General features: G+C 37.3%; 1 protein-coding gene across 1 annotated transcript in view; it reads right to left on the bottom strand.

The window, feature by feature from the left end:
* RFX6 (regulatory factor X6) overlaps positions 1-16795 on the bottom strand; it is a 37007-nt gene that overhangs the window by 7669 nt on the left and 12543 nt on the right. The window contains exons 6-13 of the mRNA XM_075497335.1: positions 14192-14219; positions 9629-9736; positions 7160-7237; positions 6953-7066; positions 4859-4908; positions 3922-4081; positions 2332-2476; positions 926-1035 (exon numbers count right to left, since the gene is read on the bottom strand). Coding sequence (XP_075353450.1) covers positions 926-1035; positions 2332-2476; positions 3922-4081; positions 4859-4908; positions 6953-7066; positions 7160-7237; positions 9629-9736; positions 14192-14219 — 793 coding nt within the window. The remainder of the gene's footprint in view (positions 1-925; positions 1036-2331; positions 2477-3921; positions 4082-4858; positions 4909-6952; positions 7067-7159; positions 7238-9628; positions 9737-14191; positions 14220-16795) is intronic.

The raw sequence follows: 16795 nt of genomic DNA, 5'->3' as shown, positions 1-16795 counted from the left end.
AGGAAAAATGACATGCCCATGGTTATTCTGTAAATGGCAGTCACTCTTCTGCAAGCCAGTCAAAGCTAACTGCACTGTCTCCTCCTCTTGCATCCATTCATATCAAGATGCTCCCTAAAATGATGGATAAGATATTGCATTTCCAGATAGAACATGATGAGAAGACCAGTGTTTAGCTATTTGCAAGCAATGTGTAACATTTTATTCTGCTAGTTTACATTCATTAGAGTCACAAATTGGGTAAATATCTCTTACTTGAGCTATAACTCAGGACTCAATTATTTTGTTCGGAACTATAGTGTAATCATTCCAGTATAACTACATGCATAAAATACTTATTATTATAAAGCATCTTGTAAATTGGGGGGGGGGAGGGTGTGGAATCCCATCAAAACCATCAGTTACTGAGTTAAGCACCTTATAAAGCTACAAAACTGTATCTTCCATCCTGGTCTGTAGAAATCCTTCTACGGGTTAGCTACTGCTGAATCCATCTGCTACATTAACTTATATCACATACAGTAGCATCCAAATACTGTGAAAGAAAGAATTGCTTCTCTGAGGAACAACTTTTGTTCACCTTACTCACTGGGCAATACCCCTGTGATTCTGCATGCCCAGATAAGGTGTATGTGTTTCTTTCATGTACAGTTTATGACAGTGCTGACTTTAATGTTTTAGTTAAGATACTTCTTAGTTTGTCACACACATAAGACTGTTCAACAGCACTCAACATGATTAATTAGAACTAACGGCACTGGAACCTTTCACACCACATGAAGAACTCCCCTGTTACAATAAGGAGATACGAGCAGAGATGAGAATCCCATGTGGGAAACCAATGGGACTGCATAAGTAAGGGACTGTGTAAGGAGTAAGGGGAGTAGGATTTGGTCTTGAGTCAGGCAGAACATTTGAAAGGTACCTTGATAACCCTTTGCTCAACCACAGTATCCAACCATTCAATAAACGATTCCACAGTGGCATTCTTCTTTAGAAGGTCCTTCAGTTCTTGGAACACTGTAATAGAGTCATCTACCATGTAAAAAGGAGAACATATCATTGCACGCTATTCTGAACATGAGAAAAAGCCACTCACCAGCCATATGACAATATTGTAGCATGGAAAGGAAAAGCAAAGAATTAGAGCAGTGAAGAAATGAGCAATTCCCCAGCAAAGCAAGCAGACACACATCCATCACACATATATATTTTAATTACTTAAGCATTACAATGATATAGGTTGTAAGACAATGAAGTTTTACAGGAAAATTAAAGCAAAAAAAAATTCTGATATTTTCCATTCATTTTAAGATTCAACCTTGAAAACCTTTCTATTACTAAATTTAGTAGTAAAGCTTTATCTGTAATGTGGCAGACTTGTATATTGTCTTAGGTTTCCTTTATATTTTACAAATTTCTCACAAAATAATGTAAAGCTAACTTCCCCAATTCACATTTTTGAAAAAGTGCCTGAATGACCAGTTATTTCTCTTCTCCTTTTCTTTTTTTAATCAGTGTGAAAGAAGACAAAGAACAAAATAGAAAACAATTACACAAAAAGTAGGAAATGGGCAACTCAAATGAAAATGTGAATAGGATTGTGAAAATGTGAATAGGATTGTGAAAGAGAACAAACTTTCATGATCAAAGCAACGACATTTAGAAGACAACACATTGCTATTGCTCTCCTTTCAGCTCTCCAAACTCTGATCAACATGATTCCTGTGACAAAAAATATCTTTTTAATAGAGAAAAGGGCTATATCTTTTTTCAACAACAGGTATGTATATGAAAATTAACACCTTCAAAATTTGTACTTTACTCCACTCTGTTCTGTGTATGAAAATAGCTGTTACACTTTATAGACAATTATGTATTTTTTTAAAGATCAATTTTCAGTAAAAAAAAAAAATCTATTAATGTAAAAAAAAAGTAAACTAGCTCAAATATCCAATAAATTAAGCCATAATGATATGGAATTTTTGAGACATCTTTCAAGAATTGATCTGTGCAAATATCCCTATATGATTAGGACAAAACTTCAAAAGATATTTTATTACACTTAGCAACTGACATGTAAATTATTTTTTCAACTACCATTTAAAGTCATCTAACTGGGATGACTTCCCAGTGTAAGCTTCTGTTCTTGTAGGACATGCTAGGGCAACCAACTGGTTTTCTTAAGCTACTGAAGTTAACGCTGAGCTAGATTAGAGAATGCAGTGTCTACATGTGCCTTTTCTCAGTCCATCTCCAAGTAGACTAGTGTGGCATGGAATGAAAAAGTGAATTACTTTTAATGACACAAATATATCACCATGGACTTACATTCACTGTAGACCTCCCCATCAGGATCTGTGCTCCCTGAAACTGCAAGGAGTGCCTGAGAGCCAATACTATTCAAATCAACTTTTTCAATATCCGACACCATGGAATTCACCACATGCTGGTCAAAAAGGGCTGGCCGAGCAATCTGTAAGAGAAGGCAAGGCAAAATACTGAGACCCTGTCGTGGTTTAACACCAGCTGGCAACTAAGCACCACGCAGCCGCTCGCTCACTCCTCAACCCCTGGTGGGATGGGGGAGAGAATCAGAAGTGTAAAAGTAAGAAAACTCATGGGTTGAGATAAAATCAGTTTAATAATTAAAAAAAAAAATTAATAATGATGATGATGTAAGGAAAAGGGAAAAAAAATAACAGAGAGAAAAATATAACCCAAGAAAGACAAGTGATGCAAATGAAAACAATTGGTTACCACCAACAGACAGATGCCCAGCCAGTCCCTGAGCAGCGATCCCCCCGCCAACATCCCCCCTAGTTTTATTGCTGAGCATGACATCATACGGTATGGAATCTCCCTTTGGTCAGTTGGGGTCATCTGTCCCAGCTGTGTCCCCTCCCTGCTTCTTGTGCCCCCCAGCCTACTCAGTGGTGGGGTGGTGTGAGAAGCAGAAAAGGCCTTGACTCTGTGTAAGCACTGCTCAGCAGTAACGAAAACATCCCTGTGATATCAACACTGTTTCCAGCACAAATCCAAAACATAGCCCCATACTAGCTCCTATTAAGAAAATTAACCCTATCCCAGCCAAAATGAGCACAGATCCACACTTGGGGATCACCTGAATAACTCCTCAGAGAAGAATCATATTCTGTTTAATTCTTTTATCATGGCTGGGTTTTTCGTAGATCAGATAAGACAGTGTTTCCCTTCCATTAGACTTCTAATGCTCTTCTAATGTGCCTTCCTATGAGATCATCTTCACGATATCACCCACATGCTACTTCTGTCTTAGTATTTATGAAAGAGAAAACTAAGCCAAGATGAATATATGGTGCATCTACAGTTATTCATGAGGACTACCACCTCAAAGCCCAAGCTGTTAGCACTTAAGTTCCCTGAAAGGCATTGTAACCTTTTGTATAATCTACCAAATCATCACATGGAGGTGCCTCCTCATTGCAGACACCTGTGTCCTGCCAACAGCCTTGGAGCCCTCAGCTACCTGTCACTCACATGTTCTCCTTTCAGTCAAAACTCAAAAAGAAATAAGCTCACTAAAGGACACCATGGACAAGACAGTGAACCTTTGCTAGGCAAGAAGGATCATCTCATATTTTCCAGTTTGGAACTAAAACAAATACCCATATATTCCACTTCATCATTTGATTGCCAAAAGTTCCCATGATAGTAGTTCATTATAACCATGGTCTTTTCTCTCTTTTCTACTACAAAAGTTTGAAGTTTTGGTCAGATCTATTTATGGCCACTTCCTTCTTGCATGGTTAAAACTACAAGATTCAAGTCTTCCTTGGCTGAAGTTGAACCTTGACAAAACAATGCATTGTATCTCATAGCCAGCAAGGTGCACTGAATGTAATTGACAATTTTTTGGATGTATAATCTTACTCTGTTTACCTGTGCTAGGTGTAGGAATGACGTCTGTCGTTTCAGGGAGGAAACAAATCTTCTTGCAATAGGCAGTTTCTTATCTGCCAGGTTTTCTGGTAGATTTTCCAAAGAGGAAGCAACCCACTGTTCCCAGTTTTTTGCAAAATTTCTTATATCTGCCAGTAGACTACAGGAAAAAAATGTGTTTTAGAGAAACATCAATAAAAATTGTCTTGCATTAGTTTAAATAATTGGGTTTCAATCTATAATTAACAGACTCCTCGACATATCTGTGAATTACACCTCAGGTGTCACCAAAAGGAAACAGAAAATGACCGGTCATCAAAAGGCTAAAATTGACTATATATTGATCTGTACCTCCTCTGAGAAAAATTGTAAACCATCTGCCAATTGAAATAGGTTGAAAAACACTAGCTTTAAGAATAAACCATAAGAAATCCAAAAACCATTAGAGATATCTGAAGCTAAAGGCCTTAGTCAGACATAAAACCCCAAACAAGATGGCCTTCAAGGGAAAGATGAGAAGATTCAAAGGTAACTTATAATAATCCTCTTATTAATGTCTTGTTGAGAAAATACTTAGATATTATGGTGATGCATAGGCTACAAACCTGAAAAGTATTCTGAAAAAAAGGTAACAATTATTTTTCCTTAAACAACACAAGTACATTTGTTTCTTTTTTTATCTTCTAGGGCTTTATTGTAGAGGAAACCTATTTCAAAATATCCAACAAGGCAGTAAAGTGGGACATTAAAATACTGTGTAATATTTTAAGGCTGTTCTGTAGTTGTCCTTAGAGCTGACAGTATTTTGCCATACTCCACTATTCTAAAACTGAGCATAAATATTGGGAGAAAATTTCTCTGGGATACAGAATTTCTGCTATTTACCTGGAATATGCCTAACAAACAGAATGTAGCATTATTATTGTCAAATGCCTACCTTTCTGGCATTTCTTGCATTGTTGCAGGGATGAGTACATCTGTAAGGACCTTCAAAAAGGTAACAAAATGATATCAAGCTTCCACTGGCCATTTATTCATTCATCTCTGTCTTGTCTACTTAGATTGCAAAGTGATGAGGACAGGAAATTTACACAGAATAAAGCCATTCAACCTATTGTCCAGGTATTTATATACCTAGATTTCTCCCATCACTTTTAGGTAGGAACATGTGACATATTTATATACCTAGATCGCTCCCATTCTTAATGTATGCCAGCGTGCCAGTAAAACAAGAAAGTGCTGCCACTCGTGTCTTACAGTAGGGAAATCAGTAGAAGTGAGATGCATAAACACTTTGTCTTTTCTACCATCACTGAGTCTCAGTAAAGCAGATACTCAAGCATCTCCCAAGTCCTTGAGTGCTATTAGCCACTTGACTCTTCTTTCTGCCATACTGCATGTGGCACTAAAGGTGTTCAGAGTTAGGGCAAATCCCCTATAGCTAAGTGTGGTGTGGAACTGTTTTGGCAAAAAACTGTGCCATCTGGCATGCCTTCTGGGGAATGCTATTGCAGAGGGCAAAGTTGTTAGCCTATATCCCAAAAATCTGTTTCCACTACTAATGTAAATGGTTTGATAACAATGCAATATAATTCCTCCTTCTTTCTGGCAGCTGTGCTGTCAAGAATATCTAACATGATTATAAGTGAGAAACAGTGAGAGATAGAGAAGAAGCACAATAATAAATTTATGAACTTTTGAGAAATTCTGTCTTATTCAATTTATAATTTAGTGCTCCTGCAGTATTTCTTCTTCTGTCACACTAAATATTTATTACAAATAAAGTTAATATTGGGTCTATTGGGACAGCATGTTTCAAGCAGGAAAAAACTCATAAACTCAAGGTACAATATAACCTCTGCAAGTAAATGAGGCTTAATGGCTCATCTCCAGGGTCATAATTATGATCTCTGATGCTAATCACTTTTACTTCACTCTGCTAACTAAAACATCTCTTCTTACTTCACAGCTTGATATACTTCTAAGAAATATGTATTTTCATCTTTTCTGGATTTTTCCCCTATATTTTTGTGCAGTAAAGAATGACTATAGGCACTCAGTGGTAAACAGCCCCAAGTCTCTTGCTTTGACTGCTTGGTGTTTACTGTTATGCCATAGTTACTTCTTCCCATCGATATGTGGTTGTGAAATGCGTTAGAGAGAAGGTGACAATCCTTTTCTATTTATATGGCATGTCCTATCAGAGAAACTTAAAGTACTTTGCAGCTATTAATTAATAATCTGATCTGATTTTCCAAATTAAAACCTCAGGAAACTTTGGTGACATTGCTTCCTTTATTTTTTCCCCAGTGCTCTATCACTTAATCCTGACCTTGCAATACTCCTTACTTTCACTTAGTTTTGACTATTTGTGTGATCATGCAGTGAACTAGATCAAAGAACTTATATGGCACAAAAACTCTGCAAAACAAATGTTCCTTAGATTTTTTTTAAACCCAAACCAGTTCAGAGTGCAGCAGTTTTGCTGGTACATCTAGCAGCATAGGAACAGAAATGAAGCATAGCAGGCAGGAGAGGCAGGAATATCTTAACCCAGTATTGTTCCAGCTCGGTAACATGAAACCATGGCTTGACATAACCTCTGAGTAGCAGATTCGCATGTGGAATCACCTCGCTGATCTGCCACAGACTCTCTTTGCTGGTAGAAATTGCAATAATCTTTTAAGTCAAAACAAGGCTTCAGTTTTCATCCAGGCTTAACTTAGTCAGCCTTGTCAGTGAAGCACACAAGCATTTCTTTTAGCTACATTCAAACAAGTAGGTCAGGATTTCACCATTAGTGTGCTGCCTGTAGTCACACATCAAGTGTGCAGCAGAGCTGAGACTGGAGTTCAGCTCTTACATGTGCCAGTTTTGTGCTCTTGATTTCAATGGAATCCTTGATAATTTACACAGGTAAGAGGCAGACAGCAGTCATGGCATCCTGTTATTCTAACTTCAATGCTGTTTTTACACAAGCAAAAGCTGTAATGTGGTTGAGATTATCCATGTAGCTAAATGCTTAACTTACCTTATACAGTATTGAGTCACAAACACAGAAGATGTCAACGATGACGGGATTTTCAAGCAGGGGAAGAAGATGGTCAGGCATTCCTTGCCAAAAATGTAATAAGAAATGCTGAATCTAAAGGAGTAGGAACCAGATTCATGGACATAAATAACGCATTCTTGGCTACCTGTGCATATATACCAAGAATGTGTGTTCAACCAACCTTACCTCTTCAAAGTTCCCATTAATTGCATTGTCAAGGACACACTGACAGTGTGTTTTGTACATCATGATAAGAGTATCTACCTATTTTGGAAGAAAGAAAGATTAAACAGAGTTTCTTAGCTCTCTCATTTACTGCTATAGTGATCTCGATTTCTGCTTTCTGTAGCTAGCATTTAAATATAGAATATAAACTGTATTACAATGCATATTTACAAATAGGCAGTCTGTATATCCAGAAGTGATGAGGAGGTCACTCATCTCTAGTTTTTTTCGACATCTTTAAGCCTCAATGCTGTTGTCAGAAATGTAGCATCTGAATCTGTATACACTGTGAAAATGTGGATATCAAAGTAAGGCAATAGCTAGATTAGCCAGTCAGATGGTAAAGTAAATTCACCTTTCTGAAGCCAAGATTAATCCCAAAGAGTAGTGCAAGTTAATCATTAGGCTACTATAGGCGTCTATGAGTGTTCTGAAACATCATCTAGTTGGACAAATGAGAAAATAGCTGCCAGTCATTTGGTCAAAGTTTAATCACTGCCTTACAAGAACTGAACTTTAAAAAGCAGAACTCCCTTTCATCTCATCAGGCTAATTTATCTGAGTGGAGTGTTCCCTTATTTTAATAACTGTGCAGAGGTATTACAAGACTTTGTAAAAAATGGTAGTAAATTTTTAAATTTGTAGCAAATTATAAAAGAAGAATTTTGTAAAGTATTTTAAGGAAGGAAAATGCTAGCAAAACCATTCTTATGGTCCAGACTCACAGAAAGTTTGTTACAGCTTGTGAAATTCTCTGGCAAACCGATACCAGGTTTCAAATGAACCTAGTACCACCTTATTTCAACAGGTTTAGCATACAGATTTCTTTGAAAACAGACCTTGCTGACTTTCAGAGCTGCTTCTGTAACTATGTGTCTTTGAAAAACAATGGCAAAGGGTGAGATTCAAGAACATTTTAAAGAACTTTTTGGAAGGGGTTGATGGAAGTTTGAAGTTTGGGTGAGTTTTCTTCAGAAACATAAAATGCAGAAATTATCAATCTATTTTAGTGCAGACTGCTACATTTATGGACTCTCCAGAGATTTCAGTTGCATGCAATTTCTTAGGATTTTAATGCAGGAGTCAAACTTAAAATATGGGCTCTCTTCAACAGAGTACCTAAATATCTTAGGTTCAATAACGCTTCGTCAGCTAAGCTGAAGGAGGGGAAAGACAGTAAGGAAAGAAAACAGGAAATAGTAGAACAAGGAATGAGGAAAGAGCAGCAAGGAAAGAGAGAGAGGGAGACACATAGAAATTCATCTCTCTTCCCACAGTCTCCTCATAACTCCATGAGTCTGTCCCCAGACAGAGTCACCCGCAAAGCCCTGCTGGGCCCTCCCATCATCTGGTCCCGACACCAGAGCAACTACGTGCTGCTGACCCAAAAATTAAGAGAAAATGAGTTGCACCTTTTTCTTCATTGTTGGAGGGGTAAAATTCAGTTTTGCTTACACTGCTGTGTTGGGTCTGCAAAGAATCTCAAATGCTCTTCAGATTTAAATGTTGTGAGAATGCTGTATATATGAGAGATGTCAATTCACTGATGGAGACTATAGCAGCAGGTGATGCACACTGCTGTGTACACCAGTTCTTGGGCTTTCTTTAGGAACTGTAAGATTTCCATCTAAGATCTCTGTGCTACAGATGGCTCCTTTTGTTTAACTCCTCACAACAGGAATCCTAGGCTTCACTACTTTCACAGAACAAACTTAAGAGGAAGGGCTCATAAAACAAAAAGCTTTAAAGCAACATATCTCAAGACAGCCACCATCATGACCTGTACTGGAGGCTAAACTGGAGAGTTCACAATGTGTATCAAAAGGTTTCTAGCACAGTTCAGGGATGTAGCAGTCTGTAACGTGACCAGAAACAACACAGACGTAACATACACGCAAGGAGTCAAAGACATAAAACATATGCCAGCAATACTTCTAACTGAACAGTTACTCTTAGGGTGAGCAATACTGAGTATTGATTTGAGGAGTAAGATTTCACTAATTTAAAAAAAAAATGCTCAGATTGTCAGTCTCTTTTCAAACAATTAATGAATGAGAGTAAAGTTCGTCTAATTATTTGTTGTGAATTATTTGTTCTGATCTAATCAGAACAAAATTTACCTTAAATCCAAAGGCATTTGGAATGAATACAACTCTCAGTTATTTGTTTGTTTTGCTCTCCCCGTCTTACATACCATCAGTTTGTAAAATACTAGGTCAGTTAATAGGTAAATAATTCAACCACCTTTCCAGTGGAAAGCCAGTTAATCGGTGTTAGTAAAGGTTTGCCCCCTCTATAAATCAGTCACCTCTGTTTGATTATGGACATTTCTAGCTCTTTCATGTCAATACCTCAAAGGCTAAGATATGAAGAAACATTCTGTGGCAATTTTTGATCTGTAAATCTGAAGAGAAGTAGCTCACATTTTACCTTGTCTTTAGAAATGGACCCTTGAAGCAAAAGGTGTTGAGCACTTGGAAACTCTGGGAGGAGAGTTCCAGTTTTGGAACTCAGAGAATATTTACGAGTGAAACCACCCTGAAATGGAAGGGAAAAAACAGGAACATTGAAATAACTAATATAGATTCAACTGAAACCAACAATTCGTGCTAAACTTGCATATTATCTCATGAGTCTCTCAATGTTCCAGCATATTTACATTCAGATAATGCTTCCAAAACATTGGTGCTTACCCAGATCTGGATTCCAGCTCAGCAAGGTAATTAAATATGTGCCTAGATCTAAACTCCACCAAATACAGTTTTCAGAATGATGCAGCCTTTGAGCCACATTACTTCATGGAATTCTACAAGCTTTGGATTTAATCTATGTTTAAAAACTAAAGTAGAATACTACTCTCCTCTACAGTATGGACTGTGATATCCTTAGGGAGACCCTAAGTTTTACTTAATATATATCTTTCTAGTGCAAGGATCTACGGTACAGGAGATATTGTTCTCCCCTGCTCTCTTCCTGCTCTGATAGCATGGCAACAGTGATTTCTGCTGTTTTACTATGGTAACCACTATTTTACTTTATCATAAAGTTTGATAATATTTTATGGTGTTATGGATGTGATGGTATGTAGGGTTTATGGACACTTCTGAACTAAGTATTTTATATAGCTCTCTGTGATTGTGGCAGACTTGACGTTAATATCTCAATAAGAGTTTCATATCTCAATAAGAACAATACTCCCAGCCGTTTAGTGTCCTCCAGTTACTTTGTTGAGACACGGTCAATGCTGACCTGGAGACAAGATAAATTCCTCCTGAATTGTGCTAAATCTGCTGATCTGAGAGTTTCTTTCAGTTCTCAGAGTTCAACTCTTAAGCCTCTTTAGGCTTGTGACATCTGAAATATCGTAGACACATCTTGTACTAGTTACAGACTGAGAAAAGATCTTGAATAATTATCAGATGCTAGCCTTTGGAGAGATGGGATTGGAGGATGAAACAACAAGCAGCCTTGTATGTGTGGATACTGACTGTGAAGCAATATATGGTAAATCAACACTTGTTTAGACTCCTAACCTAATACTCTCACAAAATCTCATTTAGTCTACTTCTCAGTAAAGCTGAGCAGTAACATTCTGTAGTGATGTAGTGTTACTATGCTTACATTTATAATGCACACCACATTACACTTATTAAGCTCTCAAATGATATAATTAAGATTAAACCCTCATCCTCAAGAGAAGCAATAAAATCTGTATTATGATTCTGTCCTTACTGACTGAATTGTACTTATTCTCATAGGATTGCATTCAAACCTAGAGAGGACTACTTGGCTGAAACCCTTTTTTCCATTTTAGCGAACCCAGTCCTTATGTCAAGGCAGTGTACAGAGCCTTCTGCAGGGCTTCTGCATATTCCTGCAGTAAATCCACTACTCCTGTGCAGATTCCCTTTGTACTAATGGATGGAATTTATGACCATGCACGAGGCATTTGAATGGTACCTGAAGTGGCCTTTTCCTACTTCTTTGCATACAGTCAGATTTCACTGAAGTAGGAATAGTAGGTATATAGTGTAACATATAGTGTAAAAGTGTGCAAAAGGGAGTATTTCCCTGTAAATATTGACTCATGAACTGGAGGCCAGTTTCAAGTGAAATTCTCTCAGATACTGAATTCAGAAAACTATAGCTGTAACTGACTTATTCACCATATATATATCCCTATTTTTATAGGGTGATATGTCTGCCAAAACAGACAGCAAGGAATGAAAGCATACATTACGTAAACACACTTTGCCTGTGCTATCTACTATTCAAATACATATAAAGCTCTAAGTCAAAGAAATTGTAGAAATTTAGAAACATTAGTACTTCTTCATGTCAATACTTTTGCAGTTTTATAATTGCCTATCAATATCAGGAGGTTTGTTTTTTTTAATAATAGGAGTAATCTCAATGATTTTATTATGCAATTACCCATGAAATATATTAAAAGCTCTGATTAAAAGGGATTAGTTCATTTAAAAGAAGGCAGTGATGGTGGTGAGAGGTTTAAGAGAAGATAATCTGCAATGTTTTTTACCTTGCTAATGGATTTATATGACTGTGCCTCAGTTCTAGGCGTAATATTTTAACCCACTGCCACTTGCCCTTTCAATTTAATGCCATCTGTTTCTAATGGCCATTTAACATTAAGATAATGACAGTAATATTATCTGCCTAATTAACCATGCAGACTCTAATGGTGCACTAACTGGTTTAGATAAAAGAATTTGCTGATATCTCCCCCTACAGAGAGAATACTAGAAAATGTGATAAAACATACCAGAAGTAAACAGTGTCCCTGGCACTCAATGAGTGTTCATTCAAATGCCATTTACTCAGTATATTTAGACAATCAGTGCTTTAACATCTTTTCAATGTCTTTATGTTCCTACTGAGAATTACACCTTATGCAATCATTGTAAATCTTTCTGGAATACCTAATTGCATGTACTTTCAAGCAAATGAATAAGGATATATCACCTTTTCACTTTAATGGAAAGTATGATGCCAAATTTTCAGTAGACTGAGATTGTTACAATTCAGTTTTGAACACAAAAGACTTTCTTTTCTTTTAAGACCTGCCTGAATAATTTCAGACAACACCGAGCAAGACAATCAAAAACTCATACTGATGTGCCCTTTCTCACTTATTTCCACCGACTTCTCTGTGATTCTTTTTCTGGGAGGACGAAGGTATTGAACTTTGGGGCAGAAACAAGACAGATTTATGGGACTGTCAATTCCCAAACAGACTGGGAATGCCACATCAGACATGGAAGTAAATGTGCATTCATTTATGCCAAGGGAACCAGAAATTTTCCATCCCAAAACTCTGAAAGAATGACTGCTGTAGTAGTGCTCATGAATCCTTGAATATGTTGGGGATATCCCAAGGCATAGCACTATCTATTTTTGATAAGATAGCTGATTATCTGAACAGGGAAAATGCAGCAGATCTAATCTATCTGAACCTCACTAAAACACTTGACGTGGTGTCACCATGGGAAATGATTAGTTATGCTGGTGAGAATGAGGATTAGTACAAGAATGTAAAATGTTTAAGAAACTGACTCCAGCTGAAATGCTAACAAGTTGTGTTGACAGGAAAACTACTGGGATGAAAAGGGATTGAAGTGAAGATTTTCAAAGATCAGACTTGGGGCTGATCTCACTGAACATTTAATAGATTAAATTGGCTGACATGAGCTAATGAAATCATCAATAAAGAGGAAGACCAAGAGGTCATGTAGAAAGATCTGGATGGCTTTGAGATAATAGCAATAAAGGGGATGTAAATCAATAGAGCAAAGCTACACTCTCAGGGACCAATAAGAATTTCTGCTATCAGCTATGAGTTGCTTATCTGGAAATAAAAAAGGAGAAAGACTTGCTGTGTATCAGTTAATCACAGAGGGTATATTTAGTTTGGTAAATTAAATGGTGTCAGGAAACATTCCCAGGTAATATTAGAACAGTATTATCCAGAATGGCCCCTGGCATTCTTTTGGCCCATGCCAATTAGCAGTCTCCCAAACAATTCCTAGTCATGCTTCAACAGTTACTGCATGCTAGGGACTTTTCTCCATGGCAATGTGGCTGAGATGTGCCTATGTTGTTTTGTAGGTTCAGGAGTTTAATAATATGGATGCAGGCTATTCCATGCCAGTTGAACTCAGTGTCAAAGAACAATCCTGGGAGCAATCCTTAACCCTTAACGTACAATAATCCATAATTTTCTAGTATAAATACGACCAGAATGACAGTGACCATACCATAGTATACAGGAGTAAAAATGTAGGCTACTTGTGGGGAAAACAAATGAACAAAAAACCAAAAACCAAACGCAGTTCTAGGGTTCATCAGAAGGGATATTTCCAATAGAAATTGGAGACATGCCATTTACAAGACTTGATTACATGATTTTTTTTTTCTATAAAGATATTCAAATCAGAACAAGTACAGTGAAAGGCTATAAGGCTGATCAGAAGTGACTAAAAGCGGCTGCTTGTTCCACCTAGCAAGCAAAAGCAGCGAAAAGACGTATCACAGGAAAATGTCATGAAGAGCAAAAACTAGAGAAAGACAATCCTGACCAGGAGGTATAAAATTCCTAAAAAAGAATTTATTAAAAAATACCATCTTTTGGCTTCCAATCAGACAAATGAGATTCTGAAAAAGCCCTCCTGCAAAAGTAATGGATGCAAAAAATTAAGCTAGACCTTGATCCTTTGCTTAAGAGGGTCTATTATGAACCTCTGTGGTTATGGGGAACTGGATTGGAACAGGAACCCCAGAAGGTGCCTTCCAATCTTATTTTCCTTTGACTATTTAGAGGAGCAAATACTCAGCTTCATGAAAAAAGGTTATGCAGTCTAATCTTTAATGAAAAATATTGCTCTAATTTTCAAAGAAATGAATGTGAAGAAAACCACAGGTCACATAATATTTGGATTATAATGGAAGTGAAAGGAAACAGACTACAGCACTTACCTCATTCTTTAACTTGCTTCCAGAGAACCTTTGAAAATAAACACATTTGATTATTTTTTCACAAGCAGAACATTTTTAGAGTTTGTATATATATACACATACAAAATAGATATATAAAATAGATCAATTAGAAAAATTATCACATTTCTCCAAATTATAATAAAAATCATGTTTTTTTCTTAACTTCTTCCATTGGTTTGCAAGTGCCGGAGGATATCAGGAAACCTACCGATGTCTTCTGAAGATTCAGATCATTGACCAAACAGTAAAGTATAAAGCCCAGCTTCGTTTTTTTCTTTGGATCTTTGCAACTTCACAAATATCTAAAGGGCAGCATGGGTGCAAGTCCATAAGGTCTTTACCAGGAAATACATAAGGTTTTTGATACAGCTGAGTAAATTCAGAACAGAAAACCTATATCTAGAATTTACGCTTCTCAGGAAAATGAAGAAATCATAGCGATTTTCCATTCTTTTTCACCACAGTATTATTTTGATGCAGGTGAAATGCATTTCTGAGATCAAAGATTCATTAACTGTCAAAAATGTGTTGCATTATAGTGAATGTCCTATTAAGAGTCCAATTGAGAGATTGCCAATGAAGTCATTGGACTATCTTCAGTGCAGAAATTAGAAAGCACACATTTTAAATTATAACTACTAAACTAGAGAATGTGTAATGATAGAGATTCTAATGGATCAATATAATGATAAATGTTGTTTGATTATTGTTATTTCCTGTTCTGCTAGCTGCCAACTGATAAGATACTGTGGGCAACATGAAATCTTATAATTATTAGCACCAATATTATCATTTCATGCTGTTGAGATGCTCTGCTGTCAGGACAGAAACCAGAGGCTGAGCGGTTGTGGAATTCCTCCTGCCCAGGCCAGGCACAGGTGCCTGACAGTTCCCATCACACGATTATCCAGCATATGTTACCTACAGAGTTCCCTTGGTTGTTAATAGATGAGTATGAAAGAAGGCGTCACTCAGTTATTACAACATGGACCTAATTAGCTTCATAGCTGGATGTATTTGTTACAGACTGTGGATTTCCACATGTGCAGCAAAATGTACACAGAATGTACAGCAAAAACATGGGGCAGCATCTGCTGGCATTGCTCCTCCAGAGCCCTAATTGCTAGCAAAAGCTACCCTTCACACAGTGCTGTGGATACTAATGATTTTTGGTGTTAGGTATGGTCCTTTCACAGTGCAAGGCTTCCTTGATATTTAAAGGAACCGGGAGGTCAAATTTACAGTGGAATTTAAGGATTCAGGCATCTGCAACCCTGCATTTAAGGACTATTGTACTCAGCTCTATTACCTAAATATTAATACATGAATGCCAATTAAATTTGAAATGGCAGTAGAGGCCTATATATAGGCAACTAAACCGAAGCCCGTTGTCCCTTCTAATCTTTTGACAAGCTGCCATCTAACATGCAAGCCTTTTGGTAAAGGTCTCCATATGCCTATATTTGTGCATGGTCATGGTGTCATCTGATACCGTTATCAGCCCATATATTTTCCCTGCCTATTTCTGCCCCCAGCTTGATCCAGGAACCATTTTTATAGCTCACCTTCCAGAACAGACATCAGACAAAGGAAAGATTTTATGATGGATCATTATATGCAGCAGCCAGCAACTGGGAGATTCACTCTCAATTTTGAATTTCTATACTGCCTGACTCTTTCCTTACCCAGAAGCTTGTTCTTAACCCCGTGCTACTGCGTCATTCTCTTCACAGACAAATTCAACCACAGTGATGACCCAAACTGTGCAAAATGAGCATTTGAGCTTCTGTTCTAAATCAGCTAGGGAGGCAATTTGACTGCTGGACCCTGAAAATTCAACATCTCATACAGGAGAGCACAAGTCCTACCAGAAAGAAAAGGTTCCTAACTAGTGAATCTAGTGAATCTAGTGAGTACTCCTGAAAATCTTAGCGAGTATCTACGCCATCTTTATGTGAGTGTATACTGTTGGAAATCCAGCCATGGGGAATTTTGCAGAATCTCCACTTTCTTTGCATTCATTGCTGCTAGATTGTGCAAGGACAGAGCTTTACATGAAAAGGGCACTGGCTGACATAAAGGTGAGGACTAAGAGTGATTATATTCCCTTAAATGAAAATAACTGTCTTTTAGTCAATTAAATGAGCAATTTGTTCAAGATAATTCTGTATTATGAAAGAACATCATCTCGCTGTGTACCAGCAACACCTCCGCAGCTCTGGATAAATGCCATTTCTGGACAAGGAAATAGCATATTCCAGTCTATTATACCTTAAGTCCTGCAATGGAGAGATCCCTCCTTTTAAGCATCATTGGCAACATTACCCTCAATTTTTACACTTGTCCTTTGTTTGGAAAAAGTCTCTTTGGATATAACCTAAATCTGCCAGCAGTTGAATTTTCTATGTGTGATTATAAACTCATTTATTCCTTTCATTTTTCAGAGTCCCCACTTATACAGGTAAACTGCCGTAGACAATGAAAGCCATCATTCAAGCCATATGTGAACAGAGACATTTGTTTTACGAACTATTAATCTTTCGCAAACCAACAGGCAGCTATCGTAACGTATTGATCCTGCTA

Source organism: Mycteria americana, chromosome 3 (assembly GCF_035582795.1).
Source record: "Mycteria americana isolate JAX WOST 10 ecotype Jacksonville Zoo and Gardens chromosome 3, USCA_MyAme_1.0, whole genome shotgun sequence".
Taxonomy (NCBI): domain Eukaryota; kingdom Metazoa; phylum Chordata; class Aves; order Ciconiiformes; family Ciconiidae; genus Mycteria; species Mycteria americana.
Note: the sequence above shows the minus strand (reverse complement) of the source record. Positions and strands in the feature narration are given on the sequence as shown.